Below are 24,747 nucleotides of genomic sequence, written 5' to 3'. Positions count from 1 at the left end.
GTATTGATACGTTGTGAACAGACAGACAGACATACAATACAGCTTCGGTATAGCCCACGTAGACTGGTCATATTAAATCACTGTTATAAGCCTATGTTCAGAATCAAACATACAAACACATAATAACGTATTTATCCGTTGCGAGGTGTACAGAGCCAAGTCTTTCTTCTTGAATTTGAGAGCTAACTCTTGGTCTTTCTCTTCCTCTCTTTCCATTAATTAGGTATTCCTTCTACTATAGTTTTGAAGAAATTCTTATTTTCCCTCTGCTATTTTCTATCGCTTTAAAAATGGTTCTTTCTTGTCTTTATTCTTTTTTCTTCTGGTGCTTTAAAGAGTATATCTGTCTATCTCTTTCTCTGAATAACAAACACTTCTTGTTTGTAATTTTTTTTATCCAACTTATTTTATCCGTTCTTTCTCAACACCACGTTTCAAATGCTTTTATCCTTTCCCTGTCCTTCTAAGAGAGACAAGACTACTAATAAAAGTCACAAGACTCAAATACCACGTTTAAATTGACATTGAGAGAAGATCCATGGCCTAAACATAAAACTCAAATTTAAAAATAAACCTTTCCCGTGACAATTAAAAGAGGCTATCAGAATCTGCTTATTCTCTAAGTTATAGCCAAAGTGGCCCCCATTACCATTATATTTTGTATCGATTAGTGTAATATCGTTGTCCATTCACTAAATAAGAGGCAATTCGGTATAAATCATGAACACTACGCTATTCAACATGTCGATCCCACAGCGCTGGCGTCTACGCATAGTGCCGTTTTAAAACAACTACTATTGCGTAAACCACAAGCACACTTCAAAACCAAACCTCACCCAAACACTTAAAGTTCATATCACATCAACAAAACGCCCAGTAGCTCCCGTTAAAGTACCGAAACCTTCAACATATGTTGCTAGATCACGTTACGATTATGTGTTTTATTACGTGTGATTAAAGTCGATATTACGATTACTGTTATAGCAAGTTACATGAGCATTGCAGCAATTAAGTTGGTAACGTTGAACGGTTTCAGTTTCAATTTGCATTTGGTAATATCCTCTTTTAAATTAGAATGAGGAGTCAAATGTTTTATTATCGGATTACAAAAATAACTAATGAGAGTATCTTATTTTAACACTTCTCCTGCGATCAGGCGTTTATTATGGTTCCTTGCGATCACACTTGACCGTGTTTTTATTGGCGATTGCCAAATCATCATTAGTATCAGTATTGTTATATCTCTTTCAAATGAAAACATCTCCTTAACATACATGACATTGAATACAATGTAAAATAAACAACGCGTAAAGTTTTCGACATCTTTCATTCGATATCATGACAAGACTCTCGAATTACTGATACAAATAGACAGTTATTAAGCAACAAATTCTGTCAATGAGCTTATTGACTCGCAGAAACTTGAAGACGTAGGGTGCCAAACAAACCAATTAGGAAATTGATGTTGAAACATTTATAAGGAACAGAAACGTTGATACTCCAAACTTGTAAGACATTACATTTTCTATTCACGATATCAACTTATCAATATCATCAACAATAGATGATTGATTACCAAATTACGACACTCCATTGTGTTGCTTAAATGATAGAACGATGAAAATATATGCCCAAAAATTGTACAAGGATGTTCATGAGATCTTTATCGTTCAAATGGCATTAGTAGGTGTGACCATAACTAATGCAAATCTCGCAGCATGAATGGAAATGAAGTAAAGAACTGTATTGTCGAATGACCACAGAACTCTGGGTTTACCATAGATAATGCGATTGCGAAATCGCGATAGAAATGCGTTAACAATACGTGTTGTTCATTGTATTGTTATTTTAACTGTTTGTGAATGTTGAGATGTGTGAAATTCCGAATCTGGTCTCTTTGTTTCCTCCATTGTGTTCTGCAGTAAACACAAAGGGATTCTCGACATTAAAGAGGTAATTTTGGGATCCAAATAGGAGATCAGCATTGATATTTGAATATTATAGAAATTAATAAAAAAATACCGAATTGAGAACCTTCTCCCTTTTTTGAAGTCGGTTAAAAATTGAGTGTGTCCATGTTTTCAAATTTGACGTAAATGTATTAAACGTTTCTTTGAGTTATCAACAATTTAAATTCGTTGTAATTCATATTTTCTAATCAAAACTTATTGCCAACAGATTATCAGCTTTTGGCTTTAAAGCCTCACTAAAGCCAGCTTGTAATAATGAAAGAAAGACAAACTATTAAGTATATACTATTATATTTTTACGTTATGAAAAAAAATAGTTTTAAAGAAATATAATTCGATAATTTTGCAAACAAAGTATATAAGTAAAAGGTACTTCGCTTTTTTTTGCAAAATTTAAAAACCTTGGTTTTTATCACCTTCCAAAAATTATGTACATTATTTTTTTTTACAGACCCCTTTTCCAATATAACTTATGTCACATATGGTAACATCACGTAATGCCAGTAGTTACCTAGCCGGACAGAGCTAGGTGTTGCCATGTTTGTATACACAAGTTGCGCAACGATAGGCTTCTACGGAAGGTCGATGTTTTCCTAGAAACTGTAGATTGGCGAATGGTATTATGTGGAAGGAAACTTTTCTACGCTTATTTTTTCACGCTGCATTGATGTTATTGCGTAAGGTTAGGTTAGGAAATTATTTATGATACCTATACATCAAATATACTATAAAACAAATATAAAATGTAATAAAGTGGGATAAAAATAACATTTTACAACAGTTAATGCGAACATTTTTTTCATTAGAAATTTAAGCAGCAAAGCAAAAGTAAGCAGCTTACCATGAGGCTTATTTATCTGTTACTGTGTTTTCTATATGTTATGCTTTTTGTGTTAATACTCGTATAGTTAATCCGTATGATGATGTGTTTTTATATTTTACTGGATAGGGACAATAAATGACGCGAAGAGTATATTATAAATAACTTTAAATTATAAGTTAGTCTCCAATTACTAAATCACCCATGTCTTACTTACATTCTGAGAATCGTGAGTAGGCGAGGTTTGAATCGAAAATCAATATATCACAAAAACACATGACGCCACAGAATTACTAAAAATTATAGCTTTTGCCTGCGACTTCGTACGCACGATTTTATAATAGTACCTATATTTGATTATTATGGTCACGAAAAAAAATCAAAAAATGCGGCCTGTATAATATTTGTTTAGTTGCAGACTCTATCAGGTGTTCCAATTTTCAAGAGAAATAGACCTACCCTATGTGAATTTACAACAAAAACAGTTTTACCAAAATCCATCCCAGAGTTCCTGAGATTAGCCTGTACAAACAAATATTTTTACATTTTAATTATATGTGTTGATTTAATCTGCAGGCTGCCCCATGCCATGCAAGACTCCAAAAATGGCATTCGTGAGGATACGTAATCAATATAATTAATTACATATTATAAGAAACCTTTAACAGCGCATGCCAAAACAAGAGTGTATATTTACAAGGGTCCGCGACCTATAGCGAAGGTCAAACTTATTGTGGATGCAAAATTTCGAGACCCTTCATCGATATGCATTTTTTTGGCAACTGGAATGTTTTAAGTAAATGACGAAAAAAAATGAAATCCATATTTGAAAAAGCGAATCCTATTTGTAAAACGGAATTTTTGGGGTTAGATGGCATTCGCTTCGTGCAAAAACCTGATCACCCAGGATCCAAGGTCAAAGGCGTATGCCTTGGACCCGGGCTCATCTCCAGATTGGTGAGGATGCAATTTAGTTTGGATGAGTAATGATGTAACTGTTGCCGACAATTTAAAAAAAAGCGTATCAAAATATTACGATTATCTTAAAAAAACAGTTTTGATTCAACATGTCACTGTTTTGAAGAGGGATTTCTTTTTTTTAGAATACGTTTCCACTTAACTTTGTTTAAGGTACAATACTTAATCGTGTATATGTGATTAGGTATTATTTACTACCTTATATATAACTATCGGCAAACTGCTGTAAATAGCACGTAACTGACCTTACAAATAATAATACCGTTGAAAAATTTGTTAGATTTTAATCGATTATTATAAAAATTTACCTGGTTATTATCAACCTGATATATTTTAATGAGTTATCAAAGTAAGTAGAAACGGACGTCAGTGACTTGAATTATTAATGAGTTTATTTCATAAACGTTGAACTGAGGATTCGAACATAATACGTAATACAATAATTGAGTTATAATTAATATAATAAGACTCAAGGAGGAGCCCTGGGTGGTCCAGCATAAGGAGACACTATTGATACATGTAACAGGTAAGATTGATCCTGAGGCAAAAAAGAGTAGCCCGACGTCAAATGATACGATATGATGAATATAGGTCGACTAGCGACCCGCCCCGGCTTCGCACGAGTGCAAAATTATAAATGTTATTATACATTAAAACCTTCCTCTTGAATCACTCTACCTGTTACAAAAAACCGCATCAAAATCCGTTGCGTAATTTAAAAGATTTAAGCATACAGACAGACAGACTAAAATAGCGACTTTGTTTTATACTATGTAGTGATATAATAATGCACTTCGGTTTTCTTGGATTGGACACTATATATAATTTACATAAATAGGTTTTTATTAGCTTGTTTAGTGTAAGCACGAACTAAATCATACATACATAAAGTCATATCTATATATCTCTTGCGGGGTAGATAGAGCTTCTTGAAATGACTGAAGGGCCACATTCAGCTGTATGGCTTTATAATGGAAGTGAGACTCAAATAGTGACAGATTGCTAGCCCATCGCAATCTCAAGTTTAATAAAAATAAGTCTATCCCTTAGTCGCCCTTTACGACATCCATGGAAAAGATGGTTCATCCATGGAAGAGTGGTTCTATTCTAAAGCGCCTGAAACCATATGACATTTAAATCTAAAATTATTTTCAAACTAAGGTAAAATCAGGTAGCTCTATTCATTGAATGAACTGCCTAGTGAATGCTAATTAATTAAATTCAGCTTATACGTCTACCTGTCAGTGTGACCTTACAGAGTTACCTTCTACAGGCTTGCGTTAAATGCGTACGGTTTGTACACCACATGTCACGCATCGACACATACTATAGTCTCTAAGTAAGTAATAATAGTATATTTTGGGAAGGTGAAAGATTTTTATAAAATACATACATATAATCACGTCTATATCCCTTGCGGGGTAGACAGAGCCAACAGTCTTGTAAAGACTGATAGGCCACGTTCAGCTATTTGGCTTTAAGATAGAACTGAGATTCAAATAGTGATAGGTTGCTAGCCCGCCGCCTAAAAAAGAATCCCAAGTATGTAAGCTTATCCCTTAGTCGCCTTTTACGACATCCATGAAAAAGAGATGGAGTGGTCCCATTCTTTTTTGTATTGGTGCCGGGAACCACACATTTTATAAAATATCATAGTAAATCTTTCATTCCGGCTAACCGCTACTATAAAAGTTATTATCAAGTCTGTCTAGTCTTCTCTCTTGAGTCTGGTAGAGATATCTTCAGAAATAAGCAGCTATTGTATAGGATTTTTATTCATTGTTTATACTATTAAGTATTATTAACTAATATTGTTCTTCATTTTGGTGTATGTTGACGATATGTACATATTTGTGGGCTCTTATTTTAGAACGACTAATTTATTATCAAGCTATGTTGTTTAAGTGTTAAATATATATTTGTAAACACTACAACAACTAGCCAAAACAACACTTATCGCTAATCAATTAAATAGGAGTCATTTGACGTAACAGACATCGTCGAATTAATTAATAGCTTTATTTATTGCAAAATCAAAATTCTAGAAAGTGCAGCGATAAGTACAAACCGATAAGCGTGTTTGTCTTCTATTATTAAACGTTAAAAAAGGCGACTTAGGGATAGGTTTATAAACTAGGGATATCTCTTGATGGGATAACAATGGCTAGCAATCAGCTAATAATATTATATTTGAATCTCAATTTTATCATAAAGCCATATACAGATGAGCGTGGCCTTTCAGTATTTTCAAGACTGCTGGCTCTGTCTACCCCGCAAGGGATAAAGACGTGACTACTTATACTCTACATGTGTGCTCCGCTGCTTTTCTTCGGGGTATGGGATGCACTTAGGTACCTACTCCGCTTTCCGGCTTTTCTCACTTCACTTTGTCAGGACATCGACATCCTTAGTTTTCAGTAGGTACCTACATTGGTTCACCATCGGCTTCTTCAGTTAGTATCCCAAAACAGTCTCGCACTTACAATGAGGCTTGCTGAGTCAATATTTTTGTCCCATTGTTGGGAAAGAATGTTTATTTATATTGAATCATGCCAGAAGTTGCACTAGATGAGTTTATTTATTTATTTATATATATTTGCGTACATCAAGGAAAAGTTAATAAATTTTTAATAGTTTAAGCTATTAAAAATTTACTACTAATTTCTAGAGAAATTTCTTCCTGTAGGCCCACGACAGGAAAACGTAAAGAAAGTGAATATGCCTATTCCCCAGATCGCCTTTTACGTCATCCATGAAAAATAGATTGAGTAGTCCGATCCATACTATTTTAGTGCCGGGAACAACACGCCACATTAATAGAATATTTATTCCAGAATATACTTTACCTGGCAAGATGCTGGATTTGACGACCCTCTCAGCTTCCTCCGGGCTCTCCGGCACATCCACATCGCACAACACTCCCACCAGGAGCAATCCCAACAACACTAATGTAATCCTTGAAAACTCCCGCATTTTAAACATTACACTAAACGTTTACAGCCATTTCGTGTAAAACCGTGTGCGAAGACTTAACAGTCACATTTTCGCCGATTGCAACCCGCCAGCGTTTCATTCAATGACATACGCGTACATCAACATTGTTTAGAAAACCCATACGTTCACTGTTACACGCACTTGAATAACACTACACAGATTAAAAAAATTAAAGTCCCATTAATTTATTGCTGGCAAGCGAATATATGTCGAGCAAAATAAACAAATTTCGAATTCGAGTTCTGTATTTGTAAATGGAACATGAACACGCGCGCCTCTTTCGGTCGTTGGCGAAGGTACTGGCGGTAGTGGGAGAATGTTATGCCCCTCCGTTGCGCGCGCGCAAGAAGCCTTCCACTTGGTTGGTTATGAAATTACCGCTTCGACAGAAATCCATTGCGGGCTGATACCGTACTAGAATAATGTTCGTGTGTTTCCCGCGTGCATTGTATAGTAAATAGTTAATTATTTCGTTGAAAATTAAGTACAAATAAGAAGCTTTCGATCAATGGACGCTATCGAGGACCGGCAATAACATGCACAGGTTTACAGATAAGGGGCTCTTATCAGAAAAACTGTGGTCGGAATTAATTGCAGTTTTGATTACAAATGCACCTTTCAAAATAAATAATGAAATTTTATTAAAGTAAACATTACTTACAAAAACAAAATTAAAAATAAAATTCAGAACTCAGTTTTCATTTTAATAAAAATGTTGTCATTTTAAAGCTAATTAACGTGAATAACGTAAAATATAAAATAAAGTAATTAAACATTTAAATAAATTAAGTTTTAAGTATACTTTCAATTCCAATGCGCGGAACTTCTCTATGCTTTTAAATGAAGCTTAATAGGTAAGTACCAAATAGAAATAAGTCTTTACCCATAAATATGGGGGATGAATTTTAAAGGATTCATTCCTTTAAAATTATTACTATACAATAAAAATACACAGTTGGACACAAAATCAGAAGGTTAATCAATAATTTTAAAGAAAAAAATATATAAAGAGATTTTTTTTTGTAAAATCTGACAATGAACATAAAATATACCTAATTATAATATCATTCTGCTGCTTATATCTTTAATAAGAAACTCTGCCTATCCCATATATAAAACATATAACTAATATTCAATCTCAACACCCATCTTTGCCACTCTTAACTTTTACCAATTTTCTGAGCAATCCCTTCTACCTCTCAATTTTTTCTTGGATATATTTACAAACCACACATTGAGGAAAATTTTTCAAGAGGAATTGCTGATTAAGTAGGACCTCTACATTCTCAGCTCCCCCCATCTTTGGCCTTTTTTACTTTAACCAAATGTCTAAGCAATCCTTTTAACCTCTCAATCTTCTTCCGAAGCCGCTTCTTTCTCTGCCACATAAGGTTAAGCCTTCTCTTCCGGTTCTCGGCTATGATCTCCAGCCTCCGCACCTTGTGTTTCAGCTGGATCACCTCATCAGTGTCCGTTGGGTTTATGTCTATGGGTGGCAGTTTCGATATTGTCGGCTCTGGGGCTTGGCAAGCCTGTAATTAAACATTGTGTGATGGGAATGGAAAAATACATTCAGATAAATATGATTCCCTCTTTGTATATCCAAAAAAAAAAATCATTATCGTCAGATGTCTCTGCAAATTACCTTAAAATTTTATTTCTTGTGCTTTACAAACAAAAATTCCATCATTAAGCGTATCAGCTGAACGTGGCCTATCAGTCTTACACCACTGCTGGCTCTGTCTACCCCGCAAGCGATATAGATGTGATCATGAATGAATGGAATATACTTAAGAAACACTTTTTTCCCATTGATGATAAATTTTCTAATGACATCCATGGAAAGATGAGGAACTTTGAGAATGATTATTTCCCATAGTTCAACAACCACGGTTACAGTAACTACCTTCTATCACTTTGTCTTTAATTCTTGCCAAAAAGGTAAACATAAAGTCCATTTGTATGCCATAATTAACCAATTTAGGCTTAGTTAAAGCTAATGCTTATTGCATTGACAGAGAATAAACTCACAGAAATATTGATAACTGGTATAGCATTGACGGACAACCTCCGCAGCCCACTGTCAGTGAGATAGAAATCTTGAGTCAGGAAGTGTTCCGAACAGACCGCACTAGACGAGGTGGCCGCCCACCCCTGCTCCCTGTTCACTGCCACCACCCACTGCTGACATCTGTCTTTATCCCGTGGAAACCTGATGATTGGAAAATGATAGGGACAAATTTTATAAAGTCTACACACATAAAGTAAGTACAACTACTAAAATAAAATATAAATCACACGTTCATGAACAAAGCCGATGAGAAAAAGATCAATTTACATCATTGCCTGACCTGGTACTTAACCAGGACCTCAGGTTTCGAAGCATGATCATAACAAAGCGATACCTTAGTCGCAGGCCGATTAAGCCAGGTACATTAAGCGAGAACATCAGATTTAAGAGATACTAGAGTTTTAGAACAGGTCTTCATTAAACACAAGCATTGAGCACATTAATAAAAGCATTAAGATAATATTGCGGGTGATAATAAAAATATTTACCGGTGAAACGTAATTCCATCTTTGTTTTTCGATATTTTAGCAGAACTATTTTTACAGCTAGCCACTGCACAACTAACCATTATGATTACAATATTTTGTTTTATTATTTTCTGCTTTATTAAGAATATTGAGAAATTAAAAAATCAATCCATTCAAAAGTTAAAAGAAAGCCAAACAAAACCCACAACAAATAAACAGTCAAAACAAGTCAACTGTCAGCTGTCAACGTCATTTAAATTTACTTTTTTTCATCGCTTCTACGATACCAAAGAAATTCATCTGAGCAAGATACCTACATCAACAGATACCGCGTTTATAATGGATCATCTCATTCTATGACACCAAAGAATGACATCAATTAGAAAGGATCAGAGGATAACCGAAAATAAAAATTCTGTTTCCGTCCAATGCTTGCTTACAATGAAAGGTTTTTTTTCAGGTTAATTCTTTAAGTGTCAGGTCAGAGGACTTATTTAATAGCATTTCCAAGGAAAATCTATCTTCTTTCTCCCTCTATCTTTAATGGTAACTAAATTGATAAAAAGAGACAGATGTTACGACATACCTACATTGCTATATTCATTTTTGACGTTCGTGAATAGACTTCTTGAACTGGGGGTGGCGACATTATTTTTTAAATTTCCCACTAGGTAGCTATAATATTTGTGATTGTTAGCTATTGTATTAGACTAACAGAAAAATGTTTTATAAGTATGTTAGTATGTACCTACCTCTAAATATTATGACATTATACATCTTACACTCCTTAAATTGCATGCCCAACTTTTCTGTCTCAAATGTTTAGGTACAAAGCAAATAGCAAATTGGTCGTTATGGTCCCCCGGCACTTTAATAAAATAGGACCACTTTATACTCTAAAGAATTAGGGGGTTTTAGCAAGATTCGTCCTAACCAATAGATCCTTTGCGTCAGTCAGGTCGCTCTATGCGAAAATATAATTATGTTTATAAAGATTATTTTTAAACTACATTGCATGAGGCCCCACTGTCCGTTTCCGTCCCTATCATACCTGAAACCCCTAATTACATGTCCCTAGTTATTTCACGCCAAGTGATATCTTCATTATATTTTTACGAAGGGTGTGATCTACCCCGCCTACAACCGAGACTAATAGAGACATCTAAATTGGCGGGTTGAGGTGTCATGTAATGATACTAAAGTTGCTGAAGTGTTTGACGAATAGTGACGTTATTTTGCATTATATTTTATCGATAATTCCGTGAGACAATAATATATCGCATAAAAGACAAATTAAAAGCACCTTGACCAAAATTTCATCTTTACTATTCTATAGGTAATATTCATTTACAAATCAAAGTGAAAGCCCATTCGCTTTTTATAAACAGGAATAGAATCTCTGTGTTAATATTATACAGTCTTTAGGCTTAGTAGTTAAACACATTTCTACATACAATCACGACTATATTCCTTGCGAGGAAGACAGAGCCAACAGTCTTGAAAAGACTGTTAGGCCACGTTCAGCTGTTGGGCTTAATTATAGAAATGAGATTCAAATAGTGACAGGTTGTTAGCCCATCGCCTAAAAGAATAATCCAAATACCTAGTAGTTAAAATCTGATTAATTTATAGAACGGAAACCACTACACAGATTTCTACAATTTGAAATTTGATTACAGCTGAGTAAAGGAAGAGTGTGTAATACAATAATAAGATAAACGCATAAAGCGGAAATTCAAAATCTCCTGACCCAATGGTAAACGTTACGCATTAATGTGTCAATCGATCAGTGTCCTCTTTCATATACATATTTAAGAGTTTTAAGACTAGTAGATGAAAGATTTTTTATGATCGGTTTAGCGACAAAAAGTATACGAAAAGAAAATAAGCTTACACTTAACTATTAAGTCCCTTGCTAAGGTTAAACATCCTAGAAAGATACATAATATAATTGCTAGCAGGATTAGTAATTTGAAGTACTAACGTTATGATAGCTGTTTGTGTTTTATCTGGACAGACTGTATTTGCAATTGAATTGAGAAGGAGGGGGAGACTAGGCATAGATTAAAGGCACTAAATGTGAAAATATGAATCTTTGACTTTCAAGTAGCCATTCTATAATGGAATGACGGTGGGTATCATATGCTTCATTTTACATAATAAGTGTAAATAATAATTTAGAATGAGATTTATTTAGAGGAATAAACAAAGCTCATTACAGATTTATAAAAAGAAGTTCATTAAGCACCTGGAACTTCACAATAATTTCCTTGTCTACATACGCTTATTTTAAAAACATTGAAAGAAGGGTTGGTCTGGTTTGTTGGCGCATAAGGGATCCCCTCTCCTATATTATTTCGGGTATAAATAGAAAATACATTTTTTCTTTTCATTAGTTCGTGGAAATTTGGTTAAGACAGATATCAAAGTTTATCTGTAATCGTACTTACTTTTTCCTGTTCAAATTTTGTTCATCATGAAAGTGGGATTCAAATTTCTTAGATGCAATTTGGGTGATTTGAGAAGAAATGCAATAGTAACAGCAACAGCTGCTTATTTATTTACTCTTTTTATTGAGTTTGTGTTGTCTGATGTCGAATTTGCAATCAATACATTTGATGATTCAAGTATTTCTCCAACAATATCTGAAAATATCTGCAATAACGCTCCAAGACGGAGCAAAAAAGAAGAATATAAACACACAACATATTGTTTATCACTTGCTGGTTCATACAATTGTCCTATTTTTATTATAATAATTAGTGGAGAAGAAGAAAACCACATTGAAACGAACAAATCTTTCATATTCGAAATATCAAAAACTAGAGTCTTCATGAAAGAAATAAAAAACAGTTCAAATAAGGATTTCTGCTGCTCTTGGATTCAATTCAACAAGTTAAATGGTGTTTGGATTGCAGTTATAAAAGAAATAAAAAACTACATGCAACATAAGGATTACTCAATAAAGATGGCTATATTGCGAGTGATATTCAATAAAATATTCAAGACCAACATGAGGTAATAAAACTTTTGTTCGTTTTTTTAATTAAATGAGAATTGATTTGATTCACATTTGAATACTACTTTAAAATAGGTACTTAATTTTAATGTAGAAAATTTTATTGCTTTCAAACAATTAAATAAAGAAAATCAAAAACGAACATGTCTTACTTTTTTGAATAGAACTCAGCTTGTTTGTGTATCCCATTCAATTGACAGCAAAACACTTTCGTATTTGCCGCGATTCAGAGCAATAACGTAAAGCTAAGAGGCTTTATGCATAAAACAATTCAATTACTCCAGAATTCTTGTTCTATGCCTTGCATCACTACTTAGAGATCGTGAACACTTTAATTTTTCAAATTTTTTTTAAATTCCATTAAAATTAGACGAGCGATTTGAAATTTATTGCGTTATAACTATATATACATACCAAAAAATTGTATTTCAACTTGGCGCGCCAAGTTGATTGTTAGATCTTAATCGCTCCGCTCGCTCGGTCGGTCAATTATAGAGTTTCCATTATTATTTTCTTGCTAGAGCGGCTTACACTTTACGCTTACGCTTACACATTCAGTTACAGCTTAAAAATTAAAATTTTCATAACTTACTTCGGTATTTCAAGCTCAGTTGAGTCCAATTTCAACTGACATTAGAAATTAACAATAAAAATATTTAAAATAGGTACCTATTTTCCTTCGTCACGTCTATTGAAAAATTTCATTTTAATCGATGAATTGAGTAAATCAGGGATTTCACACTTATCGAAGTTTTTTAAAGATAATAAATAATAGTATTTGCAGATAAAAGAACAAGTTTTTTATTTATTTTATTACACATTATATACGTGAAATGGGCAACAGGTGGACCTAATGCCATAAGGCATTCTCTGCGAATATTAATAAACGAAATAAGAAGAAAATTGTATTAACTTCAGTTTTCTTGAGTTTCTGTTAAAATTGTAAACATTACTTCTATTAGCACGTGTTTTTAGCAATAATAAAATCAATTTCGAGGAAATATAGGTATATAATTGAGAACATACAATTTCCATTTATTTAATAAATCTATAAAAATACATACAAAGGCGAAAACGCGTTATATATTTCATAACACGCAACAGTTTAACACAACTATCGAGTATTATTTTTTATCGATATTTGCCACAGCACTTTATAATATTTTTGATGCCGTCAGCACCGCACTATTAACCGGGACCGTGACTATTGAAAAATCCAAGACAGAAATTTTTATCCAGGGGGATGGCTAAATAGAACCCGATAAATACATAACATACATACATACGGTCACGTCTATATGCCTTGCAGGGTAGACAAAGCCACAGTCCTAAAAAGACCGAATGGCCACTTTCAGCTATTTGGCTTACTGATAGAATTGAGATTCAAATAGCGACAGGTTGCTAGCCCCTCGCCTAAAGAAGAATCCCAAGTTTGTAGGTCTATCCCTTAGTCGCCTTTTACGACATCCATGGTAATGAGGAAAGAGATGGAGTGGTCCTATTCTTTTTTTCATTGGTGCCGGGAACCACACGGCACATAATAACCTATAATATTAGTTGACTTTGTACCTATAACCCCGTAAGGTACGAGGAGTATAAAGATTTATTAAAATAAAATATGTATCATTTAATAATTGTTGAAGCCGTTATATACATAAGTCTGATACCTACTTCAGCATTGCCTTGATTACAAGAATCTCTTTTTAACCGACTTCAAAAAAGGTGAAGGTTTTCAATTCAACTGCATTTTTTGGTGAGATAGGTACTTTACAGCAATTGACACCCAATATTCTTACTTGAGACATTTTAGTCTTAAGGTCATAAATTCAAATTCAAAATTTTTATTCATTATTATAGGATACTATTATATCGCTTAATAATTGTCGTATGGTTTAACAACTTGTTGACGTCAAATAAATTACTTAAAAACTAAGTTTACTGCCGCTTCCAAGGCGTCAGTGCAGAAGAAGCGGTAACAAACATAACTATAACGTTTCTTTTTAATTTTATTTTTCTTGTTGTTTCAGGATGATTATGTGGTAAATGGTAAAGGTGGTTTTATTCATTTCATTTTCAAGTAAAGCAATAAGTATAAATTTTATTAATATCTTTTTGCTTTCACATAATAATTGAAATTGGTTGAAGTGTTAGCTTCGCATATCAGCGCCAATCTTAACTAAAGGTAAACGCTGCAGTTAATTCGTTTTTTATTTGAAGTAAATAAAATAATCAGGAATAAAATAATGCCTTTTATTGAAAATCCCACCTTAAACAGGGAGGAAAAAAACATTTATTACTTCTACTCTACCCTGACGTAAACGCTAGTCATGCTTATAAATAAAACGCCTTAAAATTTAGCAAATTCAGCATTATCCTGTATCTGAATAAGAGGATATACAATTACTCGAGCGTTATCTAAAACGTTATAGCGTTTAAAAATTTAAAGCACAATTTGTCGTTACCACTTTATTAGAAGCCTTTTTAATAATTCATTGTAATGTTACGATGACAGATTACCTATAGGTAATCTGTAGTTAGGTTCGCTATAAATTACGGTGTTTTAGACTGGAGGGATGTAGAAATATGACTTAATTGTAATAAAGTTTACATCTCACTCTGTTGGTATTCCTTGCAGAGTAAAGTCCTGTACAAAAAATGTTGAAATCGTGGTTTGATAGTCTGGAAGACCCGGAAAGGCCTCTCCTTGCACCGAATTACTGGCTTCTTTATAATTTTGGCCTAATATTACCAGATAATAAAATAATAAGGGCCATACGTATAATCGTTGTTCAGATTTTAGGGCTCTTCGTAATTTCTCAATACATAGAGCTGTATGTTACACGATCAGATATAGATCTAGTGCTAACCAATCTGAAGATTTCCATGTTGAGTACTGTGTGTGTCATGAAAGCGTATACGTTTTTGATTTGGCAAAAGGACTGGGTGCAAATCATAAATTACGTGACAGAAGCCGACAAATACGAGCGGGACACCAGAGATGAAGAAAAGGGAATAATTTTGGACAAATACACAAAGTATTGTCGACAAGTCACTTATTTCTATTGGTGCTTGTTATTCACGACTTTTTGGACTACTATTGGAACTCCGCTTATGCGTTATTTATCGTCGGAGGTGTACAGAGAGGAGTTGCGCAATGGAACTGAGTTATTCCCTCATATCTTCAGTTCTTGGATGCCTTTTGATAAGTATAGTTCTCCTGGTTGCTGGGTGACTGTCATCTGGCATATTATATTGTGTGCTTGGGGAGCGTGCAGTATGTCCTCATATGATTCTAATATCGTGGTAATGCTAGTGTTCTTTGGCGGGAAATTAGAGCTGCTACAAGAAAGATGTAAGCTAATGCTTGGGAGCAATGCTATCGTGTCAGATTATGAGGCCAGAGAACTCCTTCGTGAGATACATCAGATGCACGTCGCGCATATGAAGTAAGTTGGACGAGAAGCTGATAAACAATACTGTTTCCGGAGTATCACGTACTTTATTTTCCTTATTTTATTCAAAATGCAGGGTAGACAGAGTCAATGCCTACAAAATGAATCCCAAGTTAGTCAACCTTTCCCAAGGTCGCTCTTTACGACATCCATGGGAAATATATGGAGTGGTTCTTTTCTAAAGTGACAGGAACCAAACGGTACTTAATTATTATTAACCAAAAAAAATCATAAGTACCTATTTTTAATTTAATTTCATATGACAGACACATGAAGCTGTTGGACTCCATGTTGTCTCCCGTGATGTTCGTCTACATGGTCATGTGCTCGCTCATGCTGTGTGCCAGCACCTATCAGCTCACGGTGAGTTTCCATTTATATTTAATTTTACACTCTTCAGTTTTCCTTTAAAACTCATTACTCTATCTAAAAATAGGGTGTCTCAATTCAAATAATTTATTCTACAATTTCATCTTTAATGAGATGAAATTGACTACAGCTTTTTAACAGTTATTTTTTAATGCTTAATTTTTAATTTTACTTACTGTGTGATTGTTTTCAGTCATCCACAAGCGTCATACAGAAACTGCTCTTAGCAGAATATTTGGTATTTGGCATCGCTCAGTTGTTCATGTTCTGCTGGCATAGCAATGACGTCCTCATCAGGGTGAGATGCATTAATTATTTCTGTACTGTGTGCTGCATAGATTATGATACCACTTTCTGTGTCTTAGACATACCAAAGGTGGTATATGTATCTATATGACCCACTGCTCATATCAGGAACAGATGAAACATTAGCGGAAACATAGGCATAATTAAAAAAAACATAAAATGCCTCAACGAAAATTAATGCCGACAAAGCGCGCAGTAACTTAAATTAACATGTTTTTGCTATTGGTGACATAACAGTAACCACAAGAACCATAACAATAAGGCATAAAACATTTCATACTTATACAATGTGCATTCAATTTGTGAAATGGACTACCTGTGAAAATGCTGCAGCGTAGTTTGTGCCGCCGCTTCTTCTACACAAACGCTTTATTTTGTAGAAGCTGTAGTAGATACATACATATAATAGGCTTAAGTTATGTTGACATCAATATGCGATACTCTGTAACCTGTTTCGAAAATAAATCTACTCTGTAACATTTCTGTCTTTTTATAAGAACGATCGCCTCTTCGAAGGCCCTTTCGGCAGCCGGTGGTGGGCCGCCAGCAACAGGCAGCAGAGAGACGTCTTGCTCCTCTCTGGACAGCTCGGTCTTAGCCATGTGTTTACAGCTGGGCCCTTCTCCAACCTAACGCTGTCCACTTTTGTATCGGTAACATTTGATCTATACTAATATTATAAAGCTAAAGAGTTTGTTTGTTTGAACGCGCTAATCTCAGGAACTACTGGTTCGAATTGAAAAGTTCTTTTTGTGTTGAATAGACCATTAATGGAGGAAAGCTTTAGGTTATATAACATCTTGCTGCAACTATTAGGAGCGAAGAAATAATGGAAAATGTGAAAAAAAAAACGGGGAAAATCATTCATCCCTGAGGGCTTCAATGATGCCCAAAAGAACTATTCCACGCGGACGAAATCGCGGGCACAGCTAGTTAGATATATAAAGGTATTTTAAGAGTCGACTCCCTTGGTCCATCATAAATCTTGCCCCTGTTTGATATATTATCTAAATCACCTTGTAATATGAAAGGAAATCATGGATACATTGTTAAACTAGATTATTTGTACGTTAAAAAAGTCGTGACATTTGTTTTTAAATTTAAAGTATAGTGTGCATAATTCGTTATTTGCAGATCATCAAAGGGGCATATAGTTACTACATGATTCTTCGAAAATAAATCATTAAGAAAAACTTATGTTGATAAAATAAAATCGTCTTTTATTCATTAAATTTTAATAAAGTTATCATTATAATATCCGTATTGCTTTACATTTATTTCCTGGATTTTTTAAAATACTTTCCTTCCTAGTTTACGAGACTGTCTACTCCTTACGGGAAAAAGACTTGATATATCTTACTATCTAAATGTATAAAGAGAACACTAATCACTGACTGATATATAAACACACAGCCCATACTGCTGAGTCTTAATCATGTCTAGGGACTTCAAAAGGCTATAAAGAATTTCCTTGAATTCCTCAGATTTTTCAATTTACGCACGCAGACACGCGGGCGTGCTCTAGATAGATAGAACTTTTAATTGCACCATAAAAGTAAATCATACAAAAGAGACAGATGGTACAAAGGCGGACTTGAGCGAGCTGAATGCTAGGAACATTCTCCTGCATATAATGCGACAATGACAAAGGTTTGTAGGATATCAAACCCATTTTTTTTACCTTGTCACTAAAACTAATGACCACATAATTAAAGTTAATAGGAGGCACTAAATTCTAATCAATACGAGAAACAAAATAAGGGCTTCGGATTATGATATATGACCTGCGATTCATCTTAATTCAAAGTATCTGCTACAGTCAGATATTCGCATTAATGGAAATCGTGGAAGGTAAGTCAGCCAAAGGACAGTGATAATAAATTTGCAGATCATCCGCATAAAAATGGTAGAAAGACTGAAGGTTATCAGTGATACGGTTAATAAAAAGCTTTTGTATGTATATACATCATTATTACTTTTTATATTTTTAGGGCTAGCTAGAGCATAGATAGCCTTTTGTAAGCCTTAAAAAGATTGAAAAAAAAACAACAAATTATTTTTCTTGTTTGTCTTGTATTTTAAAAAAAGTTAAAAACTATTTCTCGCAAAAAAAAAGTCAAAAATTTCTCGCTACTCGCTCGTACTCCAGTATTGCCAACTTAGTACGTTTAACGCCAGATAATCCAAATATTGTGCTTTTTTTTTTGTTATGTCAGTCGGCATAATGTTAAGTAGCGCTCAAATTCACAATTTATATCTATGAGTAATATTGCGATTTTCTAAATACTACTAAATAGTACATGATATTTATTTTCAAAATTCAAATATTTAGGGTAATATTTCCTATCCTTAAAAAAAATGTAATCCTTTACCTTCTCTTTCATTCGTTCATTAACATCTCATTATTTATTTAGATCTCGGGATTAATGCTTTTTCAAACTGAGTAAGAGCTTATTTTAATAAATAAACATTGGAATACATAAATAAACCGCGTGTTACCAAGTTTCATTTCGTAATCGAACCGAATGGTCGTGATTGGATGTGGTTCGTTCGGGAGAGTTCAATAAACTTGGAACGTCAGTCAGCAGACTTTCATAGAAATGTCATTATTGGTTACTTTTATATATTGGTTTTTATTGTGAATGTTCGGCGTTATAAATCAAGTGTTTGTTAGTTCGTATTATTGCTATGGAAAGCCAAAATCCTCAAGAGAGAACAGTTATACAATATGTGCGCGGTTCAAGAGCCTTTCGCCAGTTCAAAAATCCGCCTCAGCCTCATATGTGCATTCAAGATACAATAAAAGATACCGCCGAAAAGCTGTTCATAAATGTTCTGGGGTGGCAGAAAATAGCGAACCCAAAGCAGTATTCGGATCCCATACCGTTGTATGGGGGCATGCAGGTGAAAACAGACATTTTATACTGTAATTCTTGTTCTGAAAGACCATACAATTTTCGCTATGAATTATTTAGTAGAAATCCTGGTATTGTGCTTAAAATGTAACTTATACATAGAAATTATATTTGTTATAAAGTCTCTTGAATTCATATGTAGATAGATTTATAAGCAAGTAACATAGTCAAGTTATTTCTGTTTGAATCATAAATTCTTCAATTTATGAAAGCAAAATTATTCATCCATTTGAAACTTTACCTGCACTGCCTCTTATTTATAAAACTTGTGCATTTGTTAAAACAGTTTTGCTAACATTGTTTTATTTGTCTGGCTAGGTCCCGCAAGGCTGCGGACTGAACAGTAACAAACCGAACCTTCTTGTATTTGCTGTTATGGTTAACCCGGATATTTTGAAATCAAATGGGAAGAATGCTGCAAATCGCAGTGTAAGTAGCTGACAGCTGTAAGAAGTACATGCAACAGTCTTCTATTCTTAGTTTTAGTAGGATGGTAGTTTTCATGATCAGTACATACTATGATTTGATTAAACTGTATCTTTCTCAAGATTGACATAGCTATATGATGAAACAATGCATAAATATCTTTTTTTTCTCTTTATATTATCACACAAGCTTTTAAAAACAGTTATATTGACTTTACATGTTGTTTCAATGATTTAGTAAAGTTTTTGTAATTGTCTTGTTTGAGATAGATTTAATTATTATTATTTTTATTTACTAGTTGTTAGTGACTTTGATTATTTGTTGCCTCTTATATCAAAATGAAAAAGGAATGATTATAGTTGTTCTAATATTCTGCTTTGCTGGAAACCACATGACATTTGAAAACATTATTCTGAGTCTACAAATTGTAAAACTGAGTAAAGTGTAAGTTAAACCTGTGTGGAGGGGATTCCATGTGTATACAATGCTTACTTTTGCATACAATTTATTTATTAAGGTACAAAAACAGTGTTTACTTCTAAATGTGTGAAATTATACTTCTTAAAACATTTTTCTCAACATTTCCAGGACCGAGAAGCTCTAGTCAGCTTACTCTGTGACTTTGTAGAAGCAATGAATCCTGGGTTGGTGCTAGCCCGGAATCCGGTGATCCTGAAAGATCGTGACCTGGCTGGAGAGCTAAAGGATGTGTGGCTCGCCGTGCAAAACAAGCGAGAGAGGGAGAAGGGGATGAACCAGGATGTCATGTATAAGGTAATGTTATGGCTATAATACATACATAAAATTAGCCTTGCTATACCAGCCTTTTTTTAAATTTATTACTCTCTTAATGCAAGCTCCTTAGTTTTGCGTATTTCAGTCACCATAATATTGTCTCCCTCATTTCCAGGTTTATGATATTGACGGTATAGGCGGTGAAGACATAAATGAAGACGACAAAATGTCCAGGAACGACAACGGCTCTCCCAACAGAGGGGACAAGAAGAACACTGTGAAATCTTCAAAGCAAATTCTTATGAATGCCGGTCAGAAATCAGAGTTTGACTCCGGGATGAACAACTGCCAACTCAGCCAGAGTCCAAGCAGAGACAATAGAAATCCCAATTCGGACACCACATACTGCACTCCTGTTTATGGACAAATAGTGTCCTCAAGAGAGAACCACAATCAAATCAACGATATACAACAGAAATTCTCACATAACGAAACAACAAAGCCATCGAGCTCATTCAGAAAAGACTGGAATCCTGTTCACGGTAAGACAATGGAAGGCTGGGACGAGTTTTCTAAAAGAAACATTTCTTCCATAAGCAACGAAGAGGATGCCAAAAAACAAAAGTGTTCAAGAAATGACAATTCCGCCAAACAGGTTAGTAACGGCAAACATTATGACTTCTTTCCAGTTTTTGACAATAAGACAGCAAACGAAAACAATGTGGGAGAAACTTTCGGCTCTCCCGAAAGGAGTAAAGGCGTTAGTAAGGAAGAAAATTCTAAAGTAATTGTAGAACCAATGCAGAAACTAGTTCTGCAAGCGACTGATAACAAAATATGTGATAATAAATCAAGTGCTCTCAGCTCAATAAGCTCGTAACTAGCTTTTACAAGTTTTTGTATGGCATTGATATTGAATGATGTTGCTTATGCGCTGTTAACGGGATGGGTGACCATTTTTATCACTAGTCAAATTGGTTGATAACAGTATATCACAGTATTTGTTGGCTTCAAGCTGTTGTGAGCTATGTTTTAAATTTAACGTCACGTTTCCTTGTCAAACCATTTTCTTAATTTCCAGATGATATTAATAAATCTAGGGTGTTACTGAAAATTGTTGACAGCTCAAATTTTAGTGAAAATTTTTGGATCGGAACGAAAATGAGTTGATTTTTAGATGGTAATAGTAGCTAAGACAATTTTGCAGCACGCGAATAATAATTATTATAGCTGATGTGACATAGTATTTAGTTATAACATTTTTTATGTAATGTTTAATACCAGGTGTATCTGAAGATCAGATTATAATCTAGATGTTTATACCGCCGTGTGAATGAGTGAATAGTTTTAATGGTTGTGTACAATAGCGTTTTTAAAACCGAACAAATTAATGCATTTACGTGTGTAATGATGAATGAATTTTGTACTTTTGCTATATTATGATTGTTGCCAATTTTACCTGTTCCAAATTTAAAATTAATCGTGTATTTTGATATTGCTCACTCGAACGAATTGATGTTTGATCCCTTTTATTATACGAATGTTCGATTTGATGATCTCAACCCTTCGTTTCTCCACTTTATAAATAAGGAAATGTCCACTGCCAATACGCACTCGAATATTTTTTTGTAGAATAAAGATGCTGCTTTTGGTGACTATCACTAGATAGTTCAAGAAATTGTCGTTGGTCAAACTAATAATTTGCACATTCATGCAACTGGATGTGCAACCCTGATCCAATAGGGGTTAGGTTAGGTTAGGTTAGGCTGCGGAGGTCGGACGGGATTCGCTTCGTGTAAAAGCCTGAGTCACACAATCCTGACGCTGCAGGAACTTACATCAGGAGAATGATAATGACTGTAAGAAGACTAAATCTATAATCAATTAGCATGGAGTTATAGCATCCTAGTGATCAGTCACCAAAAGACCAGCCATCTTGAAGTATATTCACATAATTTTAATTAATGTATTATCTTTACAACGTGACGAATCAAATCTCGACGCTCCTTTGGCGAAATTTTGACGTATTTCTGTAATGTAATTTGTATTTGTCACAACACTTCTTTTTATTATTTTTTTACTAAATTGGTATAGGAAATCAAATTAAATTGTTCCTTCTACGCCCTTCGTCGGCCAAGGAGGCTATAGTGATAGCTTTATTGTAAATTTTTATATGGTTGTAGTCAGCATAAATCCAGTCTTATTTAGTTTAAGGTATTTTATCTGTCTGTGCAATTTTTTTGGTTCTATAATACGTAGCTATATTAATTTTCTTAATTACTTACGTTTTGTATTCTATTTTAATCGAACAATGATTGTGAATGGTTCCTTTTTAGATGTGGATACATAAAAGACAGAATTCAATGATGCAATATAAAAGAAAATCAAGCCTTTAGGAAATCTGCACATTCAGGCAATCGAATGTGTAACCATGATCCAAAGGTCACTTTTGGGCGCCATAAATTTATATTATAAAAATTTAAATTGGCATAGCGTCTTCGCCATTGTGCCATTTCTATAAATAGGACCCTATGGTTCATATTTGGTCTTTGGAAATGGTTCATTTCCAACGTTACGTCGGAATGGCGGAGCCGGATCGAACGCCTGAATTTTACATACATACATATAATTACGTCTACATCCCTTGCGGGGTAGACAGAGCCAACAGTCTTGAAAGACTGATAAGCCATGTTCATCTGTTTATTATCTGTTCATCTTAGATTACAAAATATATAACTATCTTTCGCCCATGGCGCCGCCCTCGTCCAAAGTAGCCCTATGTCCGTTTCCGTACTTCACACTATATGTATACAAAACAAGACGGATATTGGTTCAGAGGTTTAGACGTGAAAGACGGACGAACAAACACATATTAGTATGGAATGGATACACATTGCATTCTATCTTTTATGATCCACAAATCGTCTATTATGATTTATTTTTAAAAAGCATGTATTATAGATATTGTATAAACTTTATTTTAATGGATATTATAATTAGTTTACGACACATAAGCGCTTTATAATCATATTGCATTTATTTTGGGACAAATGTTTGCTATTTTTCGACTTTGAATTAATTTCGCAGATCAAAGTGAAATTTTTTAGTTGTATTAATTAATTTAGAATGATGTATTTTAGTCTAGCGTTTAGCTATGTTTATTGTTTTGACGCGTTTGCGCATAATCTGGTTGGCATGGCAGATGCAGATTTGATTTATTTTAATTTAGGACGTGAATACGAAGTAACGAACAAACTAGAAGTTTTGTTATGGTCACGAGTAGAAAAAACGAAGAACTAAATACTAAAGAATATTTAAACAACGCATCTTGAAAATATTTTCGCAACGGAGACAGAATTATATACGCCCTCAGCCTATGCGTGTAGTTTTAAAGATCTAAGCATACAAACATACAGAAGGTCAGATGCAGGAAGCGCCGTTGCTTTATACTATGTAGTGAAAGTGATAATCTAATTTCAATGAAACTCACAGATCACCGTTGCTGCCTCAATGTTCATTATCAATGTATTTTTCAACATTATTGCTCCTAACTTTTTTGGGATCTATTTATAACTAGAAAAGTTTATTCCAATCTATTTTCAGCCATTTTTTAATCGGATTATGCGTAACCACTTTAGGTAGATGTGTACTCTTCAGCAGACGTTCCTTTTACGCTGAGCATTCTCGCCGGTTTGGCATGTATTTTATAGAATCTGTAATTTGTTTACTTGGACAGAATTTATTTTCTATATTTCAATAAATACAAATTATAAACATTCTATAAATTTAATTTATATCAAGGAGCTTGAAAACTATGTATAGAGATTGCACAATGATTTAAAAGTTAATTATTCATGGAACTACGAAATAAAATATGTTGTTTGTCATTAATAGATACTGAGTGAGTTTTTTTTATAATTCGTAACATCGACATAGAATACAGTTAAAAACATTTTTATTTTTGGATTACATTCTTCTTTCTCGAAATGCAATCTCAATTACCTATACGATATTAATTCTGGATTTATAAGGTATTAAAGTATATTGTTTAGCAATATTAAAATAGATTTATTACACAATGTTAGAATTTGACTATCGAATTGCATTCTTCGGACATGTTTTTTAATTTTATAATGTAACTGAATGTACCTACTTATTATAAAGAAATTTAATATCAGATCTCTTGTTTACAGTATTTAAAAATTACATGTCATTTACAAGAATT

The 24,747-nt window shown here is 33.9% G+C and overlaps 3 protein-coding genes across 3 annotated transcripts in view; 1 reads left to right on the top strand and 2 right to left on the bottom strand.

Annotated features, from left to right (window-relative positions):
• Positions 1-8,032, bottom strand: part of LOC106130828 (dual specificity protein kinase splB) — a 113,140-nt gene extending 105,108 nt beyond the window's left edge. The window contains exon 1 of the mRNA XM_013329760.2: positions 6,615-8,032. Within this exon, the coding sequence (XP_013185214.2) occupies positions 6,615-6,750 (136 nt within the window). The 5' untranslated portion in view covers positions 6,751-8,032. The remainder of the gene's footprint in view (positions 1-6,614) is intronic.
• A 16-nt stretch (positions 8,033-8,048) lies between these two features.
• LOC106130818 (THAP domain-containing protein 1) lies at positions 8,049-9,401 on the bottom strand. Its single transcript, XM_013329749.2, has 3 exons — positions 9,322-9,401; positions 8,794-8,974; positions 8,049-8,294 (listed from the first exon to the last, which is right to left on the bottom strand). The coding sequence occupies exons 1-3, from the start codon at positions 9,399-9,401 to the stop codon at positions 8,049-8,051; spliced, it is 507 nt and encodes a 168-aa protein (XP_013185203.2).
• Positions 9,402-14,974: 5,573 nt separating this feature from the next.
• LOC106130799 (uncharacterized) lies at positions 14,975-24,694 on the top strand. The gene is made up of 9 exons (XM_013329729.2): positions 14,975-15,765; positions 16,038-16,134; positions 16,334-16,438; positions 16,944-17,099; positions 17,581-17,613; positions 19,105-19,350; positions 19,680-19,790; positions 20,376-20,561; positions 20,698-24,694. Exons 1-9 carry the CDS (start codon positions 14,975-14,977, stop codon positions 21,400-21,402), a joined length of 2,430 nt encoding a protein of 809 aa, XP_013185183.2. The 3' UTR covers positions 21,403-24,694.
• The last annotated feature ends 53 nt before the right edge of the window (positions 24,695-24,747 follow it).

This window comes from Amyelois transitella, chromosome 7 (genome assembly GCF_032362555.1).
Source record: "Amyelois transitella isolate CPQ chromosome 7, ilAmyTran1.1, whole genome shotgun sequence".
NCBI lineage: Eukaryota > Metazoa > Arthropoda > Insecta > Lepidoptera > Pyralidae > Amyelois > Amyelois transitella.
The sequence above is the reverse complement of the archived record's forward strand: the minus strand, read 5'-3'. Positions and strand labels throughout refer to the sequence as shown.